The sequence below is a fragment of the Ictalurus punctatus genome, chromosome 11 (assembly GCF_001660625.3).
Source record: "Ictalurus punctatus breed USDA103 chromosome 11, Coco_2.0, whole genome shotgun sequence".
NCBI lineage: Eukaryota > Metazoa > Chordata > Actinopteri > Siluriformes > Ictaluridae > Ictalurus > Ictalurus punctatus.
Genome location: NC_030426.2, coordinates 12,063,040 through 12,086,370, shown reverse-complemented (window position 1 = coordinate 12,086,370; position 23,331 = coordinate 12,063,040). Strand labels below are relative to the sequence as shown.

The following is a 23,331-nucleotide window of genomic DNA, read 5'->3' as shown; positions in this document are numbered from 1 at the left end:
TTAATTTAAGCATGCTAATAACTAAGATCTCAATTATAAATATCAAAGCTTTGATCAGGTTGGATCACCACTACTACTCTAAGAATCACTTTCTGTGAAGACACATAACCTGGGGTTCCCTGAACCCCACTTTGAGATCTACTGATTTAAGGAACTGAAATTCACACACTGAAGACTGCCTGGTCTCGGTAGTTTCCCCTCCCACAGCCTATTGAAGTCTCTCTGTTAGGTGTCAAAGCCCCAGCGGAAAGTAAAGTGATTTTCTTATGGCCACAGCAAGGTGGTAGTTCTCACACCTTTACGTTCAAGTCATGCAAGTCTTCTCACTCCAACCCTTTGTAGCTCCCACAATCTGCTGTTCATATCCTACTGATAAGTTCCCAGTGTTTCTCCGCTACATTTTATCACTGACTCACCTGATGCACTCACTCACTTTGATCTGTGTGCTTTGATTCTGCCATGCTTTAACGCAAAGCAGAGAAGTGAAGTGTTGCCTCCTAGTGGACATTAATCTTTAAAGCAGAGTTGATGCTTGGGGGCTCTCGTCTGTATTGTTTAAGGCTATCATAATTGCTTATTTTAAATGTAGCAACATGGTAACAACACGGTTATTATTAGGACGGCAATTATAGTCCGTTATTACAAATGCTGAGATCTGACAAAAGTGAACAGCAAAAATAGTTAAAATGCAGAGTCAGATCAATATGTTATCTTTCTCAGAATCGACTGGAAAATGCTTAGGCCTTTCCCCAGTTAATCCTTCAATTACAAGTCTAAAGTATCATGGTTTAGAAGCACACACGTCATGATACCCTCTCATCTTGTCAATTCCTCCAGTCCATGAGAACAAAAATGTCTAAATGCAGAGTCCTTGAAACATTTATTAGTATTTCAATCTACACCATGTTATGACAGCAAAGAAGTGGTGGAACCGTGAAAAAAAAGAAATAAAAAAGCTGCAGTTATGAAAGACAGCAAAAAACAATCACATACACCAAGAACACTAAAACATGGCTTCTCTCGTGCAGGGCAAAAGCAATTTGCTGTCATCACCATCGTGTAGGAGTAGCTGGCCCTTTCTGATTGGTCCATACAATGTATGCAATGCCATGTCATTGGTCCAGATGTTGGCCATAAGACGGTCTCTCAATTTCCCCCATATTTACATGCTAAAGCAGGTCTTCCGAGATGCAACAGCTTGACAGGATCTAAAGGACAGGAGGGCAAGTGGTCAGTCATAATGCATAACAGCATTCTTTTGTCTTTTTAAAATCATGTTTATTGTTGTTTTCTTCTCACCCCCATAAGTACATGCTTGGTTTCCAACAACAACAACAAAAAAAACTATTCTCTTGCATTTCTTTCTTTTTAATTACTGTCTTTGGAAAGCTGAAGATAGATCACAGAGGTTTGTTACTCTTTATTTTAAACCAGGAATCATCTTAATAAATACTCAGTCAACTAATTCTCAATACAGCTTGAAAGTGCAATAAATTCCTCCAATAAGCAAAAACAAACCCAATAAACTCCAACATGGCCAATGTAAAATGTAGCATTTTACAGAATACAACATCCAGGCTCTGAGAAATATTTCCCCATTTCCTAATCCTTAAAAATCCACCTTTTTTCCCTTCATACAAAGCATACTGGGATGCTGAAGAACACGTGTCAAAACAGCACAGAGAGGAGACCACAACGAAGCCTGGCGACAGACACCATCTCCACGGTAACGGAAATCCCACTCTCACCATTTCTTGTTTCGAGGCTTGAGTTCCTCAGCGGCATTTCGCAGAAAAATGTAGTTCTTCTTCTGGGGGTTGTAGTACTCATGTCCCTATTAGAGGGAGATCAGGCATTATGGCAGCTGTCAGGAAACTAGCAATGAATTACAATTTACTTCTTAGTCCCTGTGTAGAACACCACATGGAGCCTGAAATAATGGCTTCCACAATAGATCAAATAGGGAAACATTTTGGTTTAAGCCCATGTCTAACTTCAAGAATTAAACACAAGCTCTAAGTTTGTGGATTTAAGAGAAAAGGATTACAGCCCCATATATATGGCTACCACTGTGATGTTTGTTGATAGACCATACCTTGGACCAATCATAGCTGGAGCTGTAGGCAAAGATGTTGCCGTTGTTGTTAAAACAGCAAGCTGTGATTGGCTGATCAAGCTGCTCAGAGGTTTTCAGCTTCGTGCGAGCATCCTTGTCCCAGAAACTGAAGCGACCATCAGAGCCCACCGTGGCCAACGTGCCGTGCACGGGATGGAAAGCAATGGCATTGACCTGGGACAGAAAAATACAGAAATTCACACACTTGTAACATCAGAAGCTTTTACTTGCATGCACCATTTAATGATGCAGAAATCAGCACTTCCTTGTGATGACTAGTTTTAAGACTAGGTACAAGACACCCACAGAACCATGATGATAAATATTAACAGCAGCAGATTAGAATACATACAGCGTAAATATCCTGGGGTGTGGTGGTGTTTGTTCCATTAGATCTATGGCACTTGAAGGTGAAATTATCCTTGGCGCTATGAACACAATAAAAATATATGTAAAACAGTTCATATGTCTCATGAGGTAGTGGGTCAGTTTAGAAAAGGCTGGATTGCTTTTGTAAACTCACGGATTGGGTGGGTTAATGTAGTGAATGGCCACTCGCCCCTCAATACTGCCCAGTGCAAATCCAGTAGGTTTATTTTGTTTGTCCTTAAAGATGGCCACACAGCGGTGCTGTACAAAACAAAGACCACAAATTTCAAGTTGGAGACTAAACTAATTTCACACCTACTTGGTCATGCTGTAATGAAGAAATAAAGAAGCAGCAGCACAATTTATTTTATTGCATATCCTGAAAATCTGAAAAATAATTAAAGAAATAGCAGGAAGCTAATCCAAAGAATGGTTAACATAACATGCAAGTCTCACAGCAAATATATGCGTATGTTTACTTTATAAAAAAAAAAAAAAAAAAAAAGTTACAATATCTAGATCCATCATAAGCCGCTCAACTTCTACAAAACAAAGAAACCTTAGGCCCAACCTGATGTTTCAGAGGTGAATCTATACGCCGGAACTCAGATGGCTGATTCTCCAGCTGGTACACAATTAGCCCTCGTTCTGCAGTGGCCACCGCAGCCATAGGATACACCTGAACATAAAGAGCTACACAATCATTTCAGAAACAGGGTTTACAATGGCTGTTGAGTGCAGATCAAGTGCAAAATATTTGTGAAGCCAAAACCTGAACAAACCTAGCTGAGTGCAGAACAAAAAAAGCCACTGTTGAAATTATACAAAAAACATTCAGCACATAAAGACCTTGGTAATTAGCTGATGAATTTTCAAATAGCCCAGAATTGAGAGAAGAAACAGGCACATATTAACGACATCAGATGACACTGCATGGTCGTTACAGGAACAACAAAAGATGTTGATTCAGGAATATGTATGGCTGGAAGAAAATCATATTCACTTGTGTGTATGTATACTTTTCAACCACAGACAATTTATTTCATACTTGGATAAGTTTATAATAATAAGTTGAACTTGATTAATTCATCTATAGACTAAAGAAAAACAAGAGAACTACACTCCTGATGATAGGGACAGCTTTGAAAAATGTATGCTTACAAGCTTCATTACATTTTTACTGAGAACCATTTAACCAGCATGGCCCCTATTCGGTTTTCTTGCAAAATATAACACAAAAAAAGGAGGAGTGTAATTTCTGTAATCAGTGTCTTACCACATCAGCACAGTAACATCTCTCTGGCATCTGCAGGGACATCATGGGGTTTGGAGAGCGAGTGTCCCAAAACTGTCATTCATGGAGAAAGGAATGTTATCCCAACTGTATTAAAACCATAGAGCACAGACAGAAAGCAGCCAAGCCAAACAGGCCATGGGCAACAAAATGTTACGAAGTCACTATACAAAAAGAGCCCTTAGAATAAGTAAATGGTCCAAATAGGGGAAAACAGAAGTATAAATAAAAAGGAGAAAATTAGTTACACAAGAAGGAGTGTATACAATATGACGTACTTTCAGTGTCTTGTCCCAACTACCCGTCATGACACAGCTGTAGTTTGGGGCTTTTATCCAGTGGATTGTCCTGATTGGACCTTCATGCTAAATAAAACAAAAAATATTAGAATTACATAATTATTACACACTCACTGGGTATGGTTTTTATACAGCCAATGTAAACTGACTACTGTATAACGCCCATCAAAAGCCTTTCCTTTACCCCCCCACCCAAAAAAAACCAAACCCAAAAACAAAACTAAACAGAAATAGTACCATATCACACACAAACCTAAAAGCAAGTTAATATCCAAGTGATCTATGATTAAAATTCAATTTCCCCACATGTGAAATTTTTATTCTAATATTTTGAGATTTGAAAGTAGCGTGGATTTTTGGTTTCCATGAGCTCATGTAAGCCGTAATCAAGATTAAAACAAAACAAAAAAAGGCTTTTGAAATCACTATGTGTAATGAAACTAGAATATATGAAAACTTCCACTTTTTGAATTACATTACGGGGATGTTTTTTCCCCCCACGATATTCAAATTTTTTGAGATGCACCTCTATATGCATATAAGGGGCCTTTCCTCAGGCATTGTCTCCTCAAAAAATACTGAATGAGAAAACTATGAATTGCTCAAAAATAAAATAAAACAAATATAATGGAATATGAGATTAATTAGTCTGTACAATACACTGTTCAAAAGTAAGTGTCCAACACCCCCTGATACGAGTTCCAGAGGGAAGCAGCATCTCACTTGCCTCCCCTGAGCGCACTGACTTAATAGTGTTCCTAAAATGTGCGGCGAGTTTGAGTGGGGATAATGGAGAATTTAATGGCTCCTTCAGTAATGGCGGACACAGAGGAAATGTCCATTGTTGACAGAATATTACATGATACAGTGGGGGAAATAAGTATTGAACACATCAACATTTTTTTCAGTAAATATATTTTCAATTAGATTATTCACATGAAATTTTCATAAGACATCAGTATTAACTCAAGAAATCCACAAATATAAAGAATTCACAACATTAAAGTCCATAAATAAAAGTTGTCTAATAAAGTGGAATGAGACAGGAAAAAAAGTATTGAACAGGCCAAGAAAAAGCAGTTCTGCAAGGCAAGGTAAGGCACGGAATCAGCTGAAATCCGTAAGTAATTAAACCTCCCAACTGTGCAAATTAATATCAGCTGGGTTAGTAAATTGATGGTCTATAAAAAGGCTTTTCATTACCAAGGTGTTACACAAGAAACATCTCATGATGGGTAAAGGAAAAAACTCTCAAAAGACTTTCACAAACTTATTGTTGCAAAACATATTGATAAAATCAGATACAGATATATTTTAAAACTTCTGAATCCCCCAGTAAGCACCATTGGGGCCATTATCCGCAAGTGGAAGCAGAATCACTCCACCATCAACCGGCTACGCACAGCAGCTCCTCGCAAGATTTCTGACCAGGAAGTCAGAAGAATAGTTAGAAGAGTAGCCCAAGAGCCAAGGACCACTCAGAAAGAGAAAACAACAGGCAATGCACTCCATTGCTCACGCTCATCCCGCATAAGACTCCATTACTAAAGAAAAGGCATGTCGAAGCTCGTTTAAAGTTTGCTACAACTCATTTGGACAAGTCTATGAAATACTGGGAGAGTGTAGTCTGGTCAGACGAGAACAAAACTGAACTTTTTGGCTGTCATACTACACACCATGTTTGGAGAAGAAATGGCACTGCACATCACCCTAACAACACTACCAACAGTGAAGTTTGGAGGTGGAAGTATCATGGTGTGGAGCTGTTTTTCATCACGTTACTGGCAGACTTCGAATAATTGAAAGAACGATAAATGGAGCCCTTTACCAGGAGATTCTTGAGAAGAATCTGCCGCCATCCACCAGGATGATGAAGATGAGACGTGGATGGACATTCCAGCAGGACAACGATCCAAAGCATACAGCAAAGGAAACTCAATTGGTTTCAGAGAAAATAAATAAATAAATCAAGGTGTTAGAATGGCCCACCAGTCAATCACCTGACTTGAATCCAATTGAACAAGATTTAAAGACATAATGTTTAGAAGAATGGGCAAAATCACAGCTGAATACTATGGCAGATTATTTTCTTCATACAGGAAGTGTCTTGAAGCGGTCATTATAAACAAAGGCTGCTCCACCGAGGTATTAAATTTCTGTTAGCGTGTTGAATACTTTTTTCCTGTGTCATTCACCTTTATTACACAACTTCATTTATAGACTTTAATGTTTGGATCGCTTTATATTTCTGGACTTCTAGAGTTAATACCATTGTCTGGTGAGAATTTCATGTGAATAGCCCAACTAGAAAAATATTTACTGAAAAAAAAAATGTTGACGTGTTCAATACTTTTCCCCCACTGTACGTTATGTGTTTTTTTTTTTTTTTTTTTCATTCGACACCATGTATTTTGAAGAGGAAAAAATGAAAGTGAAATCTGTTGGAAAACTGCAGCCCACTGTAGAGATAAACAAGGGAGAGTATTTTAGCAGAACTAAAGTAAGTCACATTGCTTGTGATAATGTTTGATTTAAGTCCTGTAAGGTGCGAGGTGGGGCCGCCATGGATCGGACTTGTTCGTCCAGCACATCCAACTGATGTGCAATCAAATTGAGATCTGGGGAATTTGGAGTCCAAGTAAACACCTTGAACTCTCATGTTCCTCAAACCATTCCTGAATAAATTTTTGCAGTGTGGCAGGACACATTATCCTGCTGAAAGAGGCCACTGCCATTAGGGAACACTGTTCTGATGAAGGGGTGTACTTGGTCTGCAATAATGTTTAGGTAGATGGTATGTGTCAAAGTTAACCTGACGCCCTCTGCTCTCGGAAATTGCTCGAACCATACTGATGCCCTACTTCTGGTTGGAGTTCTCATCAATTGGAAATCACTCGCTGTTGCTGAGGATGGCCCCACATGGACAGCCTAAAGGTCACTAAGATTACGGAGGATGGCACTACTTAAAAACCACAAAGATGGCTTTGGACCACAATTCATACGAACAGTTCAGCTATGATAGCTTTAGGACTGCAGTTGCCACGTACAGTTTTGCACTCAAGTCTCCATCAGCGAACAGTGGATAAGTTCAACAAAACAGACTTGAAGTTACAGTTACACAATTGCACTGTTTGACCATGTAGTACAAAATTATAGAAGGGAATTAATTTTTATTTTTATAAATTGTACTATTCATTGTCATCTAGATGAGAATGGGTTCCTTTTTGAGTCTGGTTCTTCTCAAGGTTTCATCCTCATAGCATCTCAGGGAGTTTTTCCTTGCCACCGTCGCCTCTGGCTTGCTCATTAGGGACAAATTCATACATGTAAAATTTATATCCTGAATTTATATATTTCTGTAAAGCTGCTTTATGTCCGTTGTTAAAAATGCTATACTAATAAAACTGAATTTAACTGAAAGTAACATCCACATGAATGCCAGGAACCAACGTTTCCCAGCAGATCATTGCCAAACGCATCATACTGCCTCCTTCCGATAAGCGACACACATGCACCCAGCCATCCACATGATGTAAAAGAAAACATGATTCGTCAGACCAGGCCACCTTCTTCCATTGCTCCATGGCCCAATTCTGATGCTCACAGGCCCTTTGTAGGTTCTTTTGGCAGTGGACAGGAGGCAGCATGGGCACTCTAACCGGTCTGGAGCTATGCAGCCCTATACACAGCAAGCTACAATGCACTGTGTGTTCTGACACCTTATCATCATAGCCAGCAATATCTTTTTTTTTGGCAATTTGTGCTACAGTAGCTATTCTGTGGGATCGGATCAGACGGGTTAGCCTTTACTCCCCATGCGCAGCAGTGAGCCTTGGACACCCATGACCCTGCCGCCGGTTCACCTTCCTTTGACCACTTTTGGTAGGTACTAACCAGCGCATACCAGGAACACCCTGTAAGACCTGCCGTTTTGGATATGCTCTGACCAAGTCATCTAGCCCTCACAATTTGGCCCTCAGATTCTAACGCTTGCTCATTTTTCCTGCTTCCAACACATCAACTTTGAGAACTGACTGCTTAATATAGCCCATCCTTTGACAGGTGTTATTCACTTCACCAGTCAGTGGTTTTAATATTATGGCTGATCAGTGTATGTATATTAACATGTTCATTTTTTTCCTTTGAATTGTAAGTGTGATGTGCTTCCATAGAAAACAAGCCAATTATCTGGAAAAATGCATGGCTGTACGGACCAAGTTGTCTGTGTATACATTTCTCAGTCTTGGCAATCTCAACTCCCATACAAAAGTACACTGTTCAAAATCTCAAAAACTTCAATTTCTTTTTCGGAATTTATTTTGGAACTAAATAACCACAAAAAAAGCATTTCCGTTGCTAATTCTAGAACTTTCATTCTTTCCACATCCACTCATGCTCCTTAAAACAGGGATTCTCAGCTGGACCCTGAGAGTCCACTGCTCCCTATTCAATATATAGTGCACTACTAAAAAGAAAGTGTAAAAAGATATTTCACGAGTGCATTAATCATCACTTAATGGTCCATTAAGTAGGATCAGGTGTGCTGGGAACAGGAAAACTTGAAAATGCCGAGCAGTGGGCCTTCAAGCCCGGAGCAGATACGTCTTGCACTGAAAGAAATGTGGCTTACTTGTGCTATCTGCATGGCCTGGTTGCTGTTCAGATCCCACATCTTAGCAGTTTTGTCACAGGAGGCTGTAAAGACTTTACCTCCATCCTGTTAAAATGGGGAAAAATACACGTTACACACTGGCTTTACACACTGGAAGTATCACAGTGCAGTACTTTCAAACAGCATCAGCAAACCAACTGTTATATAACCATTATATAACATAAATAACCATTGTTATTTATTATTGCAATATTGCCTTTTACAATACTATTATTAAATGCTATCTAATGGCCACAAAAATACTTGTCTTTAATACCAGTTGCATTCATTCATTATTTTGGGATGCCTCTAATGTACATCAGGTTAAAAACCATACTCAACAAGTGATATCCTAATGACCGTATAGTGCACTAGTTAAGGGCATGAGTAGTGTTTAAGTGTAGTGCTCCCTGAAATCTTTATAGATAATTTTTCATGGATAGTTACACTATTGAACAAAACTATTACTTATACTGCACTACAAATCCGGTGTACAAGCCGTCTGCATTACATCAGCACTGAAATACCACAATACTTTACACCACAATATATATATATTTTTTATTTATGACCTGTAATAATATTTGGAACACATTTTAATAAAAAAAAAAAAATCAGTGATCATGGCCAATGGTCAAGTAAGACAAAGACTTTCTGCGGGAAATACATCATTAAACGGGGTTGGAAAGGGTATTGTTACAGTATGCTTACTAATGTCTTTCCATGGGATAAACAGGCTTGACAGTACACACTCAATGACAGTGAAGCATGTGCAGTGCATATGTAAGAAAAGAAAAGAGCAGTTGCAGTCTGCTGACAGATACACAGAGGGGAATATTATAATAGTGTTACAGTGCATAAACCCCTTTTTGCAAAAAAAAAAAAAAAAACAAACAAAGGCACTGGTCTAGAGTTGTGGGGAAAAATCGAAATGATCACAAAATCTCAACTTATGTGAACACCTATGGGAGATTTTGAACCGTATCAAAACAAAAACAGAATATTTATTGAAAGAATGGCGTTTTATTTCTCCATCATACTCCTATAAACTTCTAGAATCCATGCTAAGGTGCACTGAAGCTGTTCTGGTTTCCCAGCAAGCTGATGTTGGTTTTACCCTTTACTTTGTCACCTATCGGTATATGAAATCTCCCCATGGTATAGGTAAGCTAAAGTACACCAATATCTGACAATAATGTTTTTTTTCCCACCGCTGTTATTTTCTTATATCAGGCAAACTGTTTACACTTTCCCTCTTATGTAAAGTAATAGCATATTATTACACACCAACATTTTTAGTAAGTCTTGTATAATCTTGGCAGTGATGGCTTGGCGGTTAAGGCTCGGAGTTACTGATCAGAAGGTCGGGGTTAAAGCCCCAGCACTGCCAAGCTGTTGGGCCCTTGAGCAAGGCCCTCTCTGCTCCAGGGGTGCCGTATCATGGCTGACCCTGCACTGTGACCCCAACTTCCTGACATGCTGGGGTATGTGAAGAAAAGAATTACACTGTACTGTATTGTGATCAATAAAGACCATCACTATCATTACAAGCCTTCATATCTATGAACTGAGAATGAGAACAGAGGCAGCACTTATTGTAGATTATGTACTGGGTAGCACAATTAGTACTTTGCGAGTGTTATCTTTATTTCTGTTTATACTCATGTCTTACATCACTCCAGCAGACATCCAGCACAGGGCCCGTGTGCATCTGCTGAGCTTTAGGGACCGTCTGGCCGTTATCCTGAACCTCCCAGCATCTCACCTAACAACAAAGAGCATAATAGAAAAATATTAATGTATTAAGCAGATCTTAGAACATGTGTACTGCACACTTTATGGTATTAGTAACTTACGTCATTGGCCCAAGAGCCACCAATCAAGAAGTTTCCAGGCAACGTTGGAGGGCTAAAGGCCAAGCAGCTTATGCTGTCATCGGGTGGGGACGTCACTTCAACATCCTGCATCAACAAGATATAGAGGGGTTTAGAGAAAAGCAGCACCGGGCCTGAAAAGGACTGCTACAACTGAGATGCACAGTGCTTTGGATTGAATCTGTATACCTTCATTGGATTATGACTGTCTGTCGTGGTGTTGCCAAAAACACCTGTGCCTCCAGCCCCAAATCCAGAACTTGTACCAAACAAGCTCATTGTAAGTTATTGAGATAGATAACTGTGGAGAGAACAGCAAAGGTAAAGGCACTTAAGTGCAAATAGTGCCAAAACAAGCACAAAAAAGGCCTGAATGATACCCGTGCCCCGAGAACTGATGTTTTTCCCCACTCGTATTCCGAAAAAAGACCCCGCCTTTTCCTTGAAGGCTGATCGTTTATATTAAAAACGGTTCATTGATTGGACATGTATACTTATTAAAATAAGCTCCTAACCAATCCTAAAAAGGAGGCGGGTTTTGTAGGAATATGGGTAGGGAAAAATGACACCGCCGAAACTGCTAACACGTAGTTAGCAGCTAGCAAATTAAAAAAGGTAGCCGTTTTATTCACCCTAGCTTTATAAAAGACTCAAAAATACGCTACCGTCATAGTTTGACTCGATAAACATAACTGTGCGTCAGCTAGGTTTGTTAGTGGTATTATGGGGAGGGAAAAAGTTCATCACACGCGCTAGCTAGCTAATAGCCACACCAAAACACATTTTAGCTAACCAGATAATTTGCTGCCCAAACGCAACCCCGTCAGTCTAACCAAGCACAGAGGACAAAATAACAAATAGCATACAAATCACAGTTGATCTCGTAACAATGCTTCTGGTAGGTGGTAATTTACCATGCAAATTCAGAAGAAAGCAGCAAAATCAACACCAACTCAGGACTTTTGACGCGCCATGAAAACGAGTGCGCTGCACCAAATGTGAGGCGCACATCGATGACGCCACATTAGATCCAAGCCTCAACCGTGACGTCATTTTCAATTCGCAACAGTTTTTCCCCCCAGTTTTATTTGTCCATATGTAATTATTTTAATGAGTTCATTAGTTCATTTTTACACATAGACACATACACGACTAACAGCAGTGAGGAAATGTCGCTGTTACAATGTAATTAGCACACAATCACTATAGTTTATCAATGTTAAATTGAAGTGTTCGATGTTTAACTGTTTAAAGTAGAGTTATTCAAACTCCTTCCCCCTAGTGCTGTGCGAAAGAATTGCAGGTAGCACATGCGAGAGGTGAGATGGTGTTAGGCCTGCCAACCTTTAGGTATTTTGCCTAGGACCTCCACATTTAATTTTTATTAGCCAGTTAAAAAAGCTGGTGTGGCTTTCATTCAAATGAGATGAAGTGTATTCTTCAGTAATTTGAGTATTGACAAGTTTGTTTTGTTGTGTGATTGGCGCAATTTCTTAAAGTTCTCATGTTTGGTCTAAAGATTTTGACATATTCTAAGAAAATCAGAGTTACAGATATGCAGATTTCAAAGCTCAGGCTTATGGATAAGAACATTTCCTAGAAGAATAACATATACATTCTTACTAGTCCGGTTTAGTAAAACAAATATCATATGTTTAGAATTTTGCAACAACTTATTGAAGGCCAAAAATAATATAATGGCAGTATCTGTCAAAATGACTTGAGTGGGCAATACTTTGAAATAAATGTGTGTTTTTTGAAGAAGAAGATTGTCCAGTGGGATGACCCTCCCTGGTGGGGTTGGAGGGTAACATACAGGTCTCGTTTGCAAAGATGTATCCTGGTCCGGGTCCTGGCTGGGGTGTCCTACTGTCCTGCCCTACTGTCCTACTCTGATTCCCCCTGGATGTTGGCCCATCCCCGTATCTCCTCCATATGCCTCCTTCCTTTGTTTATTTATTTCTTCTTCTTTTTTGTTCCCCATAGTTTATTATAAACTATATATATATATATATATATATATATATATATATATATATATATATATATATATATATATATATATGTAAAATACTGAATATAGATGTACATGCACAACACAACCTCACACCTACACACACTTGACATAATCACATGCAATACCTGTTAAGTTTGTTTTTGGCTTATTGTTTTGTTTGTCCTGTATTTATGTTGTACTTTGTTCTAATTACAAAAATAAATAAATAAATAAATAAATACATGAAATAAAATAAATGATGAATAGTTTCATCTTACTTTACAACAACAACCCCAAAAAACCCAACAAACAAACAAACAGAGGCGATGTCGCAAAAAAGAAACTGTTTCTGAAACCATTGCATGAATATTAACTGTAACAACAATCATAAAACTCATTTCTCTTTTCAGGTTTGAAAAAGCTATGTGGCCCAATCCATATGTTTCTCAATCTCATATTTGGATGTTGAACCAACGCTGCAGTTTGAGGATTTCTTAGAGGTATTATTATGATCTCGGGTAAAAGTAGTTACAGTGCTTATTGAAAATAATTACACTGCCAATTAAAGGTATTTTTTATATGTAGGAATATCTATTTTATGTCACTTGATTATAATTAAACTAAATGGCACATCCGGGTAACTGCCATTAATCTGAATTTAGCTGCCCTGGTTGTGTGAATAATTAATCAGTGTGCTGGAAGTGTCTAAGCATTCAACACTGCAACATAGTACAATGTTTTTTTGTTTTGACAACCAGTAAAACAATAACGGGTTGGGTGAGAATGGACAACTTGTATTCAGTGCTATGATGCATTTACTTTTTTTGAAATAGTGGAGCTGTCGTGTTTCTGGCAGCATTGTTTACATTCATTAGTCCGTACATTCATCAACAATGAGAGCAACTCAGTGAGACAGCAACTTGTCATTGATTTTTCTCTAACCACTTTTGCTATATTTATAAAAGGTATTTATATGAGTTGTATATATAATACGCATTTTAAAAGCGTACATTTTGAAGGCTGGTGTGTAAAATACAAGCATTATGAGTGTAGTGAAAGAACTGGAAACAGCAGTACTAAGAAAAACCATGCAAGTGTTTGTGTAATGAGCCTATTCACTGCCATTTTAGCATGTTTGATCAAGTTGATCAAGATCATGTAAATTAGGTCTTAAAATAGTTTGACAAATCTTCCTTAATATGTATAAATAATTACAAGTACAGTTTCTGAAAAAATGTCCTGTTACTAGAAGCAGTGCATGGGGTAAAGCCACAGCCCCACATACAAGACCTGAGGCTAGACAGAAGTGTAATTGAATTTGAGAATGTTAAAGTTAATAAATACACAGAAGAATGCAGGAAATATAAAAATAAAAAATAAAAAAGTAAAGGTTTGATACATTACAAATATTTCATAAAATGTTTGCTGTCTATCTGTCTGTCGCTTTATCCTCCTCCAAAATCTGATTTACCTGTATGACCTTAAACAAAAGTAAAAAAAAAAAACAGTGAGTTTAAAAGGTAATAATGCCATATAACAAGAGATGACATTGGTCTGATGCCCAGGATTGCTATTAGGAAAATACCAGCAAAAAATTGTGGTTTGGATGTTGGAGGAAAAAGATGGAATTCGATCTGATCCTGTTACAAATGAAAAAGATTGAAATTGGATTTGGAAATATTTATATATAAAGTTTGTCTTTTGATTGTATTTTTTTGTTTAGATTTTGTTATATGTATAATTTTATTATATTTATTATTTTCTGCCATGTAAGTGTTTTTTGTGATCAAAAGGTTAAACAATAAAGACAATGTTTCACAGCCTTCTTTGCTCATATTTACCAAGGGTGCCAATATTAGTGGAAGGCACTCTACATCACATACTCTTACTCAGCCCAATAATGCAGTTCCACCAGCTCAGCAATTTCTACCTCAGATAAAATCTATAGACAGCTTATTTACTTCATTTAAGCTTCTGTGCTATTTTATTATTATTATTATTATTATTATTATTATTATTATTATTATTATTATTATTTTGCTGTTTCCTGTTATAATGTCCTACTGCTATCACTACTAACTACTCCAAGTAAAACAGTTGCAGAAGTGTCATTTGTGTTAAGAGTTGTTTTCACTTGGCCACCACACGAGGGCAGACTAGAATTGTATTTCAAACATGGGAGCGTAATCCAGTCTGTAAGTAATGTAGGTAAGAAAGAAAAAAGAAAAGAAAACCTCATAGAATGTGTAATGGTTTTAACGGTTATAATGGGAATTCTATTGGTTTTAATGGATACTGTAAATACACCTGTGGGTCTCTACTGGTAATTTGTTGCATACTATTGGTGCCATGTTATGTCTAGTGGACACCATTAAGGACCAGTAATGGTTAATGGTTAGCTGATGGTTTCTGCTGATATTTGAAGTGGAAACCATTACAATTTCTTTGTTGATTTCTATTGATTTGTTTTTCAGCAGGGACGTTTTTTGATAGGTATTGAATTATGGTTACTTTTTGTCTATTTATGGCAGGGAAGAACTACTGATAAATTGTTTGTTTTGTTTATGATGTGCTAATTATGATGAATCACAAATAACCTTATTTACTAAATATAATGGTGTACTTAATACTATACTGTACATTTGTTTTGATGCTGGTGTCAGACCACAAGAAGGACCAGAAGGTTAAACCTAAACTTTTCAAATGGTACAGAATGTTTTTAGACTTGCACAAATGCTGGATCCAAATTAAAACATATTTATCAAAATGTCATCAAAATGGAAGCCATCATGAGCACTCTTTCAGTGAAGTTCCACTTGTGTGTGTGTGTGTGTGTGTGTGTGTGTGTGTGTGTGTGTGTGTGTGTGTGTGTGTGTGTGTGTGTGTGAAGAAAAAGAAGAAGACAAATCTTTACATACTAATCTGTTCCTGCAAGCAGCTCTGCTGAATCAGCACAGAATGCAGTCTACAATATAATCATTTGAATTTGCATTAACCCCAAATGATTTGCAGTCATTTAATCCTGCCATTATTTGGAATAATCTTACTCTGACTTCAGTGTATCACTTTTGGCACTGAAAGCTATTCTAATCCATTTCTTATGGATCTTGTTTATTTTCTTCCTTTCTTCCATTTTCAATATACAAAATGTCAATAACCTATAACTCATTTACTGGGCTTTCAGGCTCTTATTATATTTGGACCATACTTCTTTAAGTAAAGGGTGTTTTTTGCACTGCACAATAGGTTAAACAAAACATCTTTATTTCCAGTTTTTACATTGATTTTGTGGGCAAACAGTAATACGTGAATAAAGCAGTAATGTGTATGGTTCATTCGGGATAAAAAAATGTGGAATTTAATGAGTCTTACTAACATTACTTCATCAATAGGCCAGACAGCTTTTCAGTGCCAGACCGTTTTGGTGCAGATGTTAATTGATGTTAATGTTGTCAGTCCTCTGTGGTTTGACCTCAAAATATCTCTAGCCTGGTTTGTTCTTATTGCTTGCTGTACTTGTTTATGATTTATTTAGGCTCTCTGTCTTCAGGTAAAGATAGACAAATCAAGAAAGCATCCACATATTTTAATGTAAAAAAAAAAATGAACAGTGTCATGTAAATGAGTTCTCAATTTCTTTTCAAAAACTTATTTTTCGTCTGCCTTGTGCACAGAATTTTAGATGTAGAGTTTTGAGTTTTCGTAATGACTTCTCAATCAAATGCCTCCCACTTTTTGACATAGACACTGCTTGAGCAAAACCATGAAAAAAAGCAAGTAAATAGTCAAATGGTCATGCATCACTCTGAGGTCAGGCTATAAATTAACACGGTTTGCAATTAGCACCTATGTTAATGGATTCACTATGACTGGCAGTAAATTTTTCATGTGATGGGGAGCAGAAAAGACTTGAATCAATTAGATGAAATGGATGTGGCCTAAATCTGTCAGACACAGGGGCAGGAGGGACACTAAGACAGTCTCAAAATGAGTCTTTCCCTAGTGTGTGTTGAAGGTGATGGTTTTGTGGTTGCTTGTGTGCTTATAACTGTATACATTGTGTCTCACTGCATTGTTGATTTACAAATTGGTGCATTTCTGTGTATTATGGCTTCTAAGGCAGCAAACGCCCTTCTCTATTATTGGTACATACACTGAGTCTAACTTATGTAGTTTTGAGAATTCATGATGATTTAAGGCAAGGCAGTATTTTCTGCAGATCGGATGTGAAAGATGTGTTAATGTGCTATAATTCCAAGCTTTTAAAGCTCTTTAGTCCTGTTCAGTGAATATTTCATGAATTATGCTCAACTGAATAGTTTCTTAATTGTGGCAGTTAGTAAACAGTATCAAAAATCTCCCTAAAATACAGACTCTGAAACAAATAGGTTCCATTGCTTTAGGGTGCGCCAGAATTTTAGACCTGTTCAGAGAGACATTACCAGAGAGTGTGGGGATAGTGTGTGTCAGCCTCATTAGTGTACATGTCTTTGGCTTAATTTATCATACAAAGGATAAGTGAACAAAAGGACAGAAGTATTTCACAACATATACATAGACATATAGGAGACAGTAGCAAACAATACAAAGAGGTTTTCTCGCTAAATTATTTAGTAAATACAATCCCTTTAAAATAAATATTTTATACTATGCAAAACTAAGAGATTCGCATAATTTATTCCATTCTCTACTTCCATCATCTAGAAAGTATTTTAAAAATATACATTTACAATTCTTCACCCCGCCCACACCAAAGTCTATTGTAATCCACAACTGCTGAAGTATCTAACTATCATTTAGAAGAGTATGTGACTCCCAGCATTGTTCTTTTATATAATCAGCAACATCAAATTTTCTATTGTCATTTCTAAATGCTGTAAAAAGTGTTTTCAGTGCTGTCCCATCAGTTTCGGAAACAGTGGTTTGTGCTCCATGTTGATAAATATCAGTCCACCAACTGAAGAGCATGGCTTCAACAAATGCTGTAGACGATGTATTTGTGTTTTATAAGCATTTGAGGAGGAATTCCACAATCACATTCATACATTCATTAAAAAAAGGTAAAACAAACAAATTGAGCTGAATGCATAATCGAATAAGTAAAACAGACAACACGTTACTTCCTCAAGAGTGGGTTGTAACATGATTTGACCAAAGACAGCAAATCACAGTGCCTATATCCTCTGAAATCACTCCGCTTGCATATCTCTTCAGAGGAAGGTTTATGAAAGGTTGGGTTAAAATGACGGGAAAAACGAAGGATGAGTTTACACAAGACAGTATGTCTTTTACATGTTGTCAGTTGTTAACATATTCCTTTATCATTTTGGTTTCTCTTGCTCATTCTTATACATGCAAACCCTTTTTTGGTTAAATACACATACCTGCAACATGTACTGGTACATCACATACAGCTCTTACTGTTGGTACATAAAACTAAGGCCTTTTTTGAGGAAAAATCATTCTTAGAAAAATGGCTCTTTGCACTAAATGGCTTTAGTAAATGTCTAATTCTACAATTTGTGTTTGGAGGCTATTTGGGCTGGATTTCATTTCAACCATCAACCATGTCGATCAACAATATCCTTGAACTGCATTTTGGCTGGATGTTTCTGTAATTCCAACAGCTTGCTAAAAGTTTCTCCTATCACATCTACTCAGTATTTATTCTGTCCATGTAAAGCATTCTTACGGTTTGTGTAGATTTAGAATAATGCTAGTTAATTTATAGTAATCAACTTTCTATACTTCCAGTTGTTATAGGCTACATTCCCTGTTTTAATTATTTTCACTTATTGTTTTAGAGTGTCCTCTGTCTCCTGAAATCATATGATTCTCTTGTCCCTTTGAATGTCCCTCCAAGGAGAACAGACTGTTTTGGCCCAGCATTCTCTGAGACAAATCAAGGTGGTTTGCGCCTCTTTGGTAAGAACTGTTGCTGAGCTTGGGGCTTGTATTACCTAACAGACATTCAGAAGGACTAGAACCTTGTCCATCATGAAGGTGGTCATCATCATCTGTATCTGCATCAATGTACTTGCTGATTGATGCATCATGAAATGTGAAAACTGTTGGTACAAGTGTCTCAGGAGTCTTGGGTGGAGTCTTGCTGCTGGCAGTAGTATAGACAGACACTTCTGGACTCATAATGGACCGATCAGAACTTTCTGAGAGCGCAGCAGTGCCTCCCCCCTGAGCTGAACCTGCAGTAGGACCTGTGGTTTCTCCTGAGAAGAAGTTGACCTTGAGAGACCTTGTTTTCAGAGGGTTGCTGATGCGAAGACCACGAGGACTGTCAGAGAATAATGTTCGTCCAGGCTTGAGTGGACCAACAGGCTTCTTCATAGTCTCGTACTCAAGTGTTGTCTCGAGTCCCGGATTGACACTGACTCGGCTAGGCTGATTTGAGATGGGACTGTGTGAAAATCTTGAGCTTTCCAGAAAGTCTGTAGCACAACTGATGAAACTGTCAATACTTGACATGCTTCTCATATCCATCACACCTTCTGTTGTGGTGGGCGTTTGATTAACAGTAATACTTCTCATTTCCAATTCATCTCTTCTCTTTGACAATTTTGACATATTAACTTGTTCCTTACTGTTCAGGTTGGGCTGGGACTGGGTCTTGGCCATTTTGCTGTACATCTCCTCCAGCTTCTGGACATTAAGATGTTGTGGACTGCTTGGGCTGGTGGCTCTAACTAGAGATTCTTGCTCCTTCCCAGTGAAAGATTTATTGGAACTGGTTTCTGAGATAGTGTGCTTAGGTGTCCATTTCCAGCGGGTGGGTGACATGTGACAGTTGTCCTGCACTTTCTCTGTCTTTGCCATGTTTTCTTCTGTCTTCTCCATCACTACTACATCCATTAGTTCTGCGTTTCGAACAAATGCATCCTTTATATTCATAGATACTATACTGCCATTTCTCTTAGCTCGTTCCAAAGCCTCACGCCTTTTGATGGCTTTCTCTTGTCTTTTCTGTTCCTTATAGAATTCAGAGAAGTTGTTTACAATTATAGGAATGGGTAGGGCAATGACTAGCACTCCTGCAATGCAACAAAGTCCCCCGACAATCTTTCCTAATAAAGTCTTGGGGTAAATATCTCCGTAACCCACAGTTGTCATGGTAATGGTGGCCCACCAGAAGGAAGCTGGGATGCTCTTGAATTTTGTGTCATCTTCATCTTTTTCTGCAAAGAAGACCAAACTAGAGAATATCATGATGCCCATGGCTAAGAAGAGGATTAGCAGACCCAGTTCATTGTAACTGCGACGTAATGTGAAGCCGAGTGACTGTAGCCCAGTCGAGTGGCGAGCCAGTTTGAGGATTCTTAAAATTCGCATAATCCGAAAGATCTGCACCACTCGACGTACATTCTGGAACTGCAGTACACTCTTGTTGGACTCAGTCAGGAAGATGGTAACATAGTATGGAAGAATGGCTAGCAGATCAATGACATTCAATGGGCCTTTGAAAAACTTCCATTTATTGGGTGAGGAGAGGAAGCGAAGAAGATATTCCATGGTAAACCAAGCGATACAGACTGCTTCTACATGGGCTAACTGAGGGTTGTCTGTTGCTTGCCCAAACTCGTCTATATCCTGAAGCTCTGGGAGGGTGTTGAGAGATAAAGCAATGGTTGAGAGAACAATAAACAGGATTGAGATGATGGCCAGAACCTGTGAAAACACAAACAAACCCAGAAAATGTCAGTCATATAAAAAACAGACCATGAAACAATAGAAAAGACTATGAAAAGTGGCTCAGCAGTTAAGGTTCTGAATGAATGGTAATAATTTTAATAACTTTGCTTGTGCTTTTCTCATTTGTTAGTCGCTTTGGATAAAAGCGTCTACTAAGTGAATAAATGTAATGTAATGTAAATGTAATAATTGTTCAAATTTGGAGCAAGGCCCATAACATTCAATTGCCCATCTACATGCCTGGACGGGATCATACCCCAGTTATAAGTCACTTGGGCAAAAGTGTCTGTCAAATAAGTACACATAAATGCAGCACTGTATATGAAAATAAGAATTTCAAAGAATCAACTTGGCAAACAATTTGCAAAAAAATTGCAGTCTAGCATGCTGACCAGAACAAGTAAGGCCCTCAATGTTTCAAGATCTGATTGTATCTGCTTAAGTGGTGATATAAAATTTCCTTTCAAATCAGCATGGAATGACCTAATAAGGTAAGTCTTTTTCTGAAGCTGATGTTTGGGACAAAATTCTCTTACTGAGCTAATTATTGTTTTCCTTTTTGTATAGAGCTATGGCAATCCAGAAAATTTAGACTATCAACACATAAAAAAAAATATAAAAACAACAACAACAAAAAAGAACACACACAAAAAACCCCAGAAACAATGTGATAATACCACATTATACACTACAGTTACAATCAAAATTATACAACCCCTATTGCAAATCAGGTTTATTGTTTGCAATGAACAAATCAAACAAAAGCAATTGAAATAGTTCGACACAACAAATGCTTCAAGTGTTTTCCCCAAATTCAACTGAAAATGCAACTTATAATGACAGTTAACTTATAATCCAATTTCAAAATTATTCAACCCCCTGAATAGAATCCCTCTCAACAGCACAAATATGCAAAACAGCTGTTGTCTCAAGTACACCTGATGCAACTAATCAATGGCTTCATTAGTTGCACCAGGTGTGCTTGAGCTGGAACACATGAGATACCTGAACTGGCTAGGGGCAGAAAATGTATCAGCTCTTTTGAGAAGGCTTTCCACCATATTTTTTTGGAATATGGCTGTGCAGATTTGTGCTCATTCACCCTTAAGTGCACAGGGGTTTGAGCAATGATGTGAAGATGAGAAGATGCGATGAGAAGACCTGGCACAAAGATGGTGTTCTGAGTCATCCCCGAGGTGTTCATTGGGGTTGAAGTTAGGGTTCCATGCAGGCCATCTGAGTTCATCCACACCAACCTTGATAAACCATGTCTATATGGATCTCACTTTGTGCACAGGGACACTGTCATGCTGGAACATGTTTATGTTGGGCCACTTAGTTTCATTTAAAGTAAATGTTAATGCTACAGTATACAAAGACATCCTAGACAATTATTTATTTCCAATTTTAAGGCAACAGTTTGGGGAAGACCCATATATGGGTGTTATAGTCAGGTGTCCACATACACACAGGTGTCACATAGTGTAACAGTACAAAACCTACTGATGTACCCAACTTTTACTCACATTTCATGTTCCAAAACATTGACTTGCCAAGAAGTATTGTCATACAAGTGTAGCTGACCAGTCACAGTGGCAGATATACACTGCCAATGAAAATCCCATTCAAAAAGAGTCTTAAAAAATAAATCCATAGCCGACATATTCTGACGTGTTGTTTCCATGGTAACCAGCACAGAGCATACTGTGTGTGTGTGTGTGTGTGTGTGTGTGTGTGTGTGTGTGTGTGTGTGTGTGTGTGTGTGTGTGTGTGTGTGTGAATGACAGTAAGAGTGCAGAGCTTTGGAAGTGGCACTAGGATGATTGGATGAGGGAGATGGAACTTGTTTGTGGTGACAGCAGCAGGCTATGATTGTTGAGAGGCACTGTCTCTTCAGAACAACGCTGTGATACAGCCTATCTCTGTTCCTCTCTTTCTCTTCCCTGTTTGACTTGGTCTTATAGTTGTTCTTTCTACTCTTTTCACTCTTTGCTTTTCTTTTACATATGCCATGCTCCCACTCTCTTTCTTTCACTCCTCTGTTTTCATTGTAGTCAGAGACAACTCACTCTGCTAGGCTTTGGTGAAGAAATCTTCACAGAGATGCTAGCATGGCTAACGCTTGAGCTCAGAGTGGGCACTATTATGCTTGATGCATGTACCATTAACCTGGATCTGTTTTGAAAGCTCAGAGATAAACAGAGAGAGCAACAACTCTGTGAAAAGCTATGTGTAAACACTATGAACAGATACAGCTATATAAAATATACACCATAGCATGATTTTAAGGAAAATTTTTTTTTTAAATATATTTTTAGGTTTAGCTATCTAAGTGTAAATATCTATCACAGCATGTAGACCTCATTATCAAAGTCAATGACTATAAACAATTTTAAATAATGTAAAAACATTATTTAAAAGTAATATTTTAAATATTGGGCATATGGTGGCTTAGTGGTTAGCACAATTGCCTCACACCTCCAGGGTTGGGGGTTCAATTTCCGACGCTGTACCCGTCGGAATGTACGGGTACAATCAATTCAATGTACCCCGCGTTGTACCCAATGCTCCTTGGGTTAGGCTCCAGGTTCCCCGTGATCCTGTAGGATAAGCAGTATACAAAATGGATGGATGTCCAATATCCATTTTAAATGCCTGCCTTTGGGTTCTTTGTCATATTAAGGTATATTTTTTTGCCTTCTGACCTATTCCGCCTTTTGTACACAACATGCATTTAAAGGAACATCATGGCATTTGATATTCAGTAATATTGTAGCTGGATTCAGTTCACTTTTGCATGCATTTGATCTAATTTTTTCTACATTACATGGAACAGGGAGTTTGTGTTTCACTATAATAAAATCATGTGCTAATGTGGCATGACATACAGATGTGACACATGGCAGTTGTAGTCAGTCTGACACGTGAAGTGCACACAGGTCAGAGGGATACAATCCTAGATGGAAATCATCTCATCATGTGCTTCATGAAGTGGAATCAGACACACACATGGTACACACATATCCAT

General features: G+C 38.0%; 2 protein-coding genes across 3 annotated transcripts in view; both read right to left on the bottom strand.

Moving 5' to 3' along the window:
- Window positions 1-863: 863 nt before the first annotated feature.
- rae1 (ribonucleic acid export 1) lies at window positions 864-11,597 on the bottom strand. Of its 2 annotated transcripts, XM_017480041.3 has the most exons (13): window positions 11,518-11,597; window positions 10,793-10,904; window positions 10,586-10,690; window positions 10,402-10,494; window positions 8,709-8,795; window positions 4,058-4,144; window positions 3,762-3,833; window positions 3,057-3,164; window positions 2,640-2,746; window positions 2,469-2,544; window positions 2,096-2,290; window positions 1,749-1,834; window positions 864-1,208 (listed from the first exon to the last, which is right to left on the bottom strand). In XM_017480041.3, coding segments are annotated over exons 2-13 (1,107 nt in total). In that variant the 5' UTR covers window positions 10,883-10,904; window positions 11,518-11,597; the 3' UTR covers window positions 864-1,207. The 2 variants fall into 2 exon arrangements, with proteins under 2 accessions (XP_017335530.1, XP_017335528.1); XM_017480039.3 differs by lacking the exon at window positions 864-1,208 and having other exon boundaries at window positions 1,745-1,834.
- Window positions 11,598-15,876: 4,279 nt separating this feature from the next.
- LOC108271998 (potassium voltage-gated channel subfamily B member 1) overlaps window positions 15,877-23,331 on the bottom strand; it is a 42,860-nt gene continuing 35,405 nt past the window's right edge. The window contains exon 2 of the mRNA XM_017480042.3: window positions 15,877-20,279. Coding sequence (XP_017335531.2) covers window positions 18,378-20,279 — 1,902 coding nt within the window. The 3' untranslated portion in view covers window positions 15,877-18,377. The remainder of the gene's footprint in view (window positions 20,280-23,331) is intronic.

Bases quoted from the DNA above. Each gene is read 5' to 3' on its own strand.
- rae1 (XM_017480039.3), bottom strand. From the start codon at position 10,882: ATGAGCTTGTTTGGTACAAGTTCTGGATTTGGGGCTGGAGGCACAGGT. The intron at 10,495-10,585 runs GTAAGTTACTAA...CTTTGTTGTTAG, and splicing joins GTGGCTCTTGGGCCAATGAC to GTGAGATGCTGGGAGGTTCA. The intron at 1,835-2,095 runs GTATGGTCTATC...TCCCTCTAATAG, and splicing joins CCAGCTATGATTGGTCCAAG to GGACATGAGTACTACAACCC.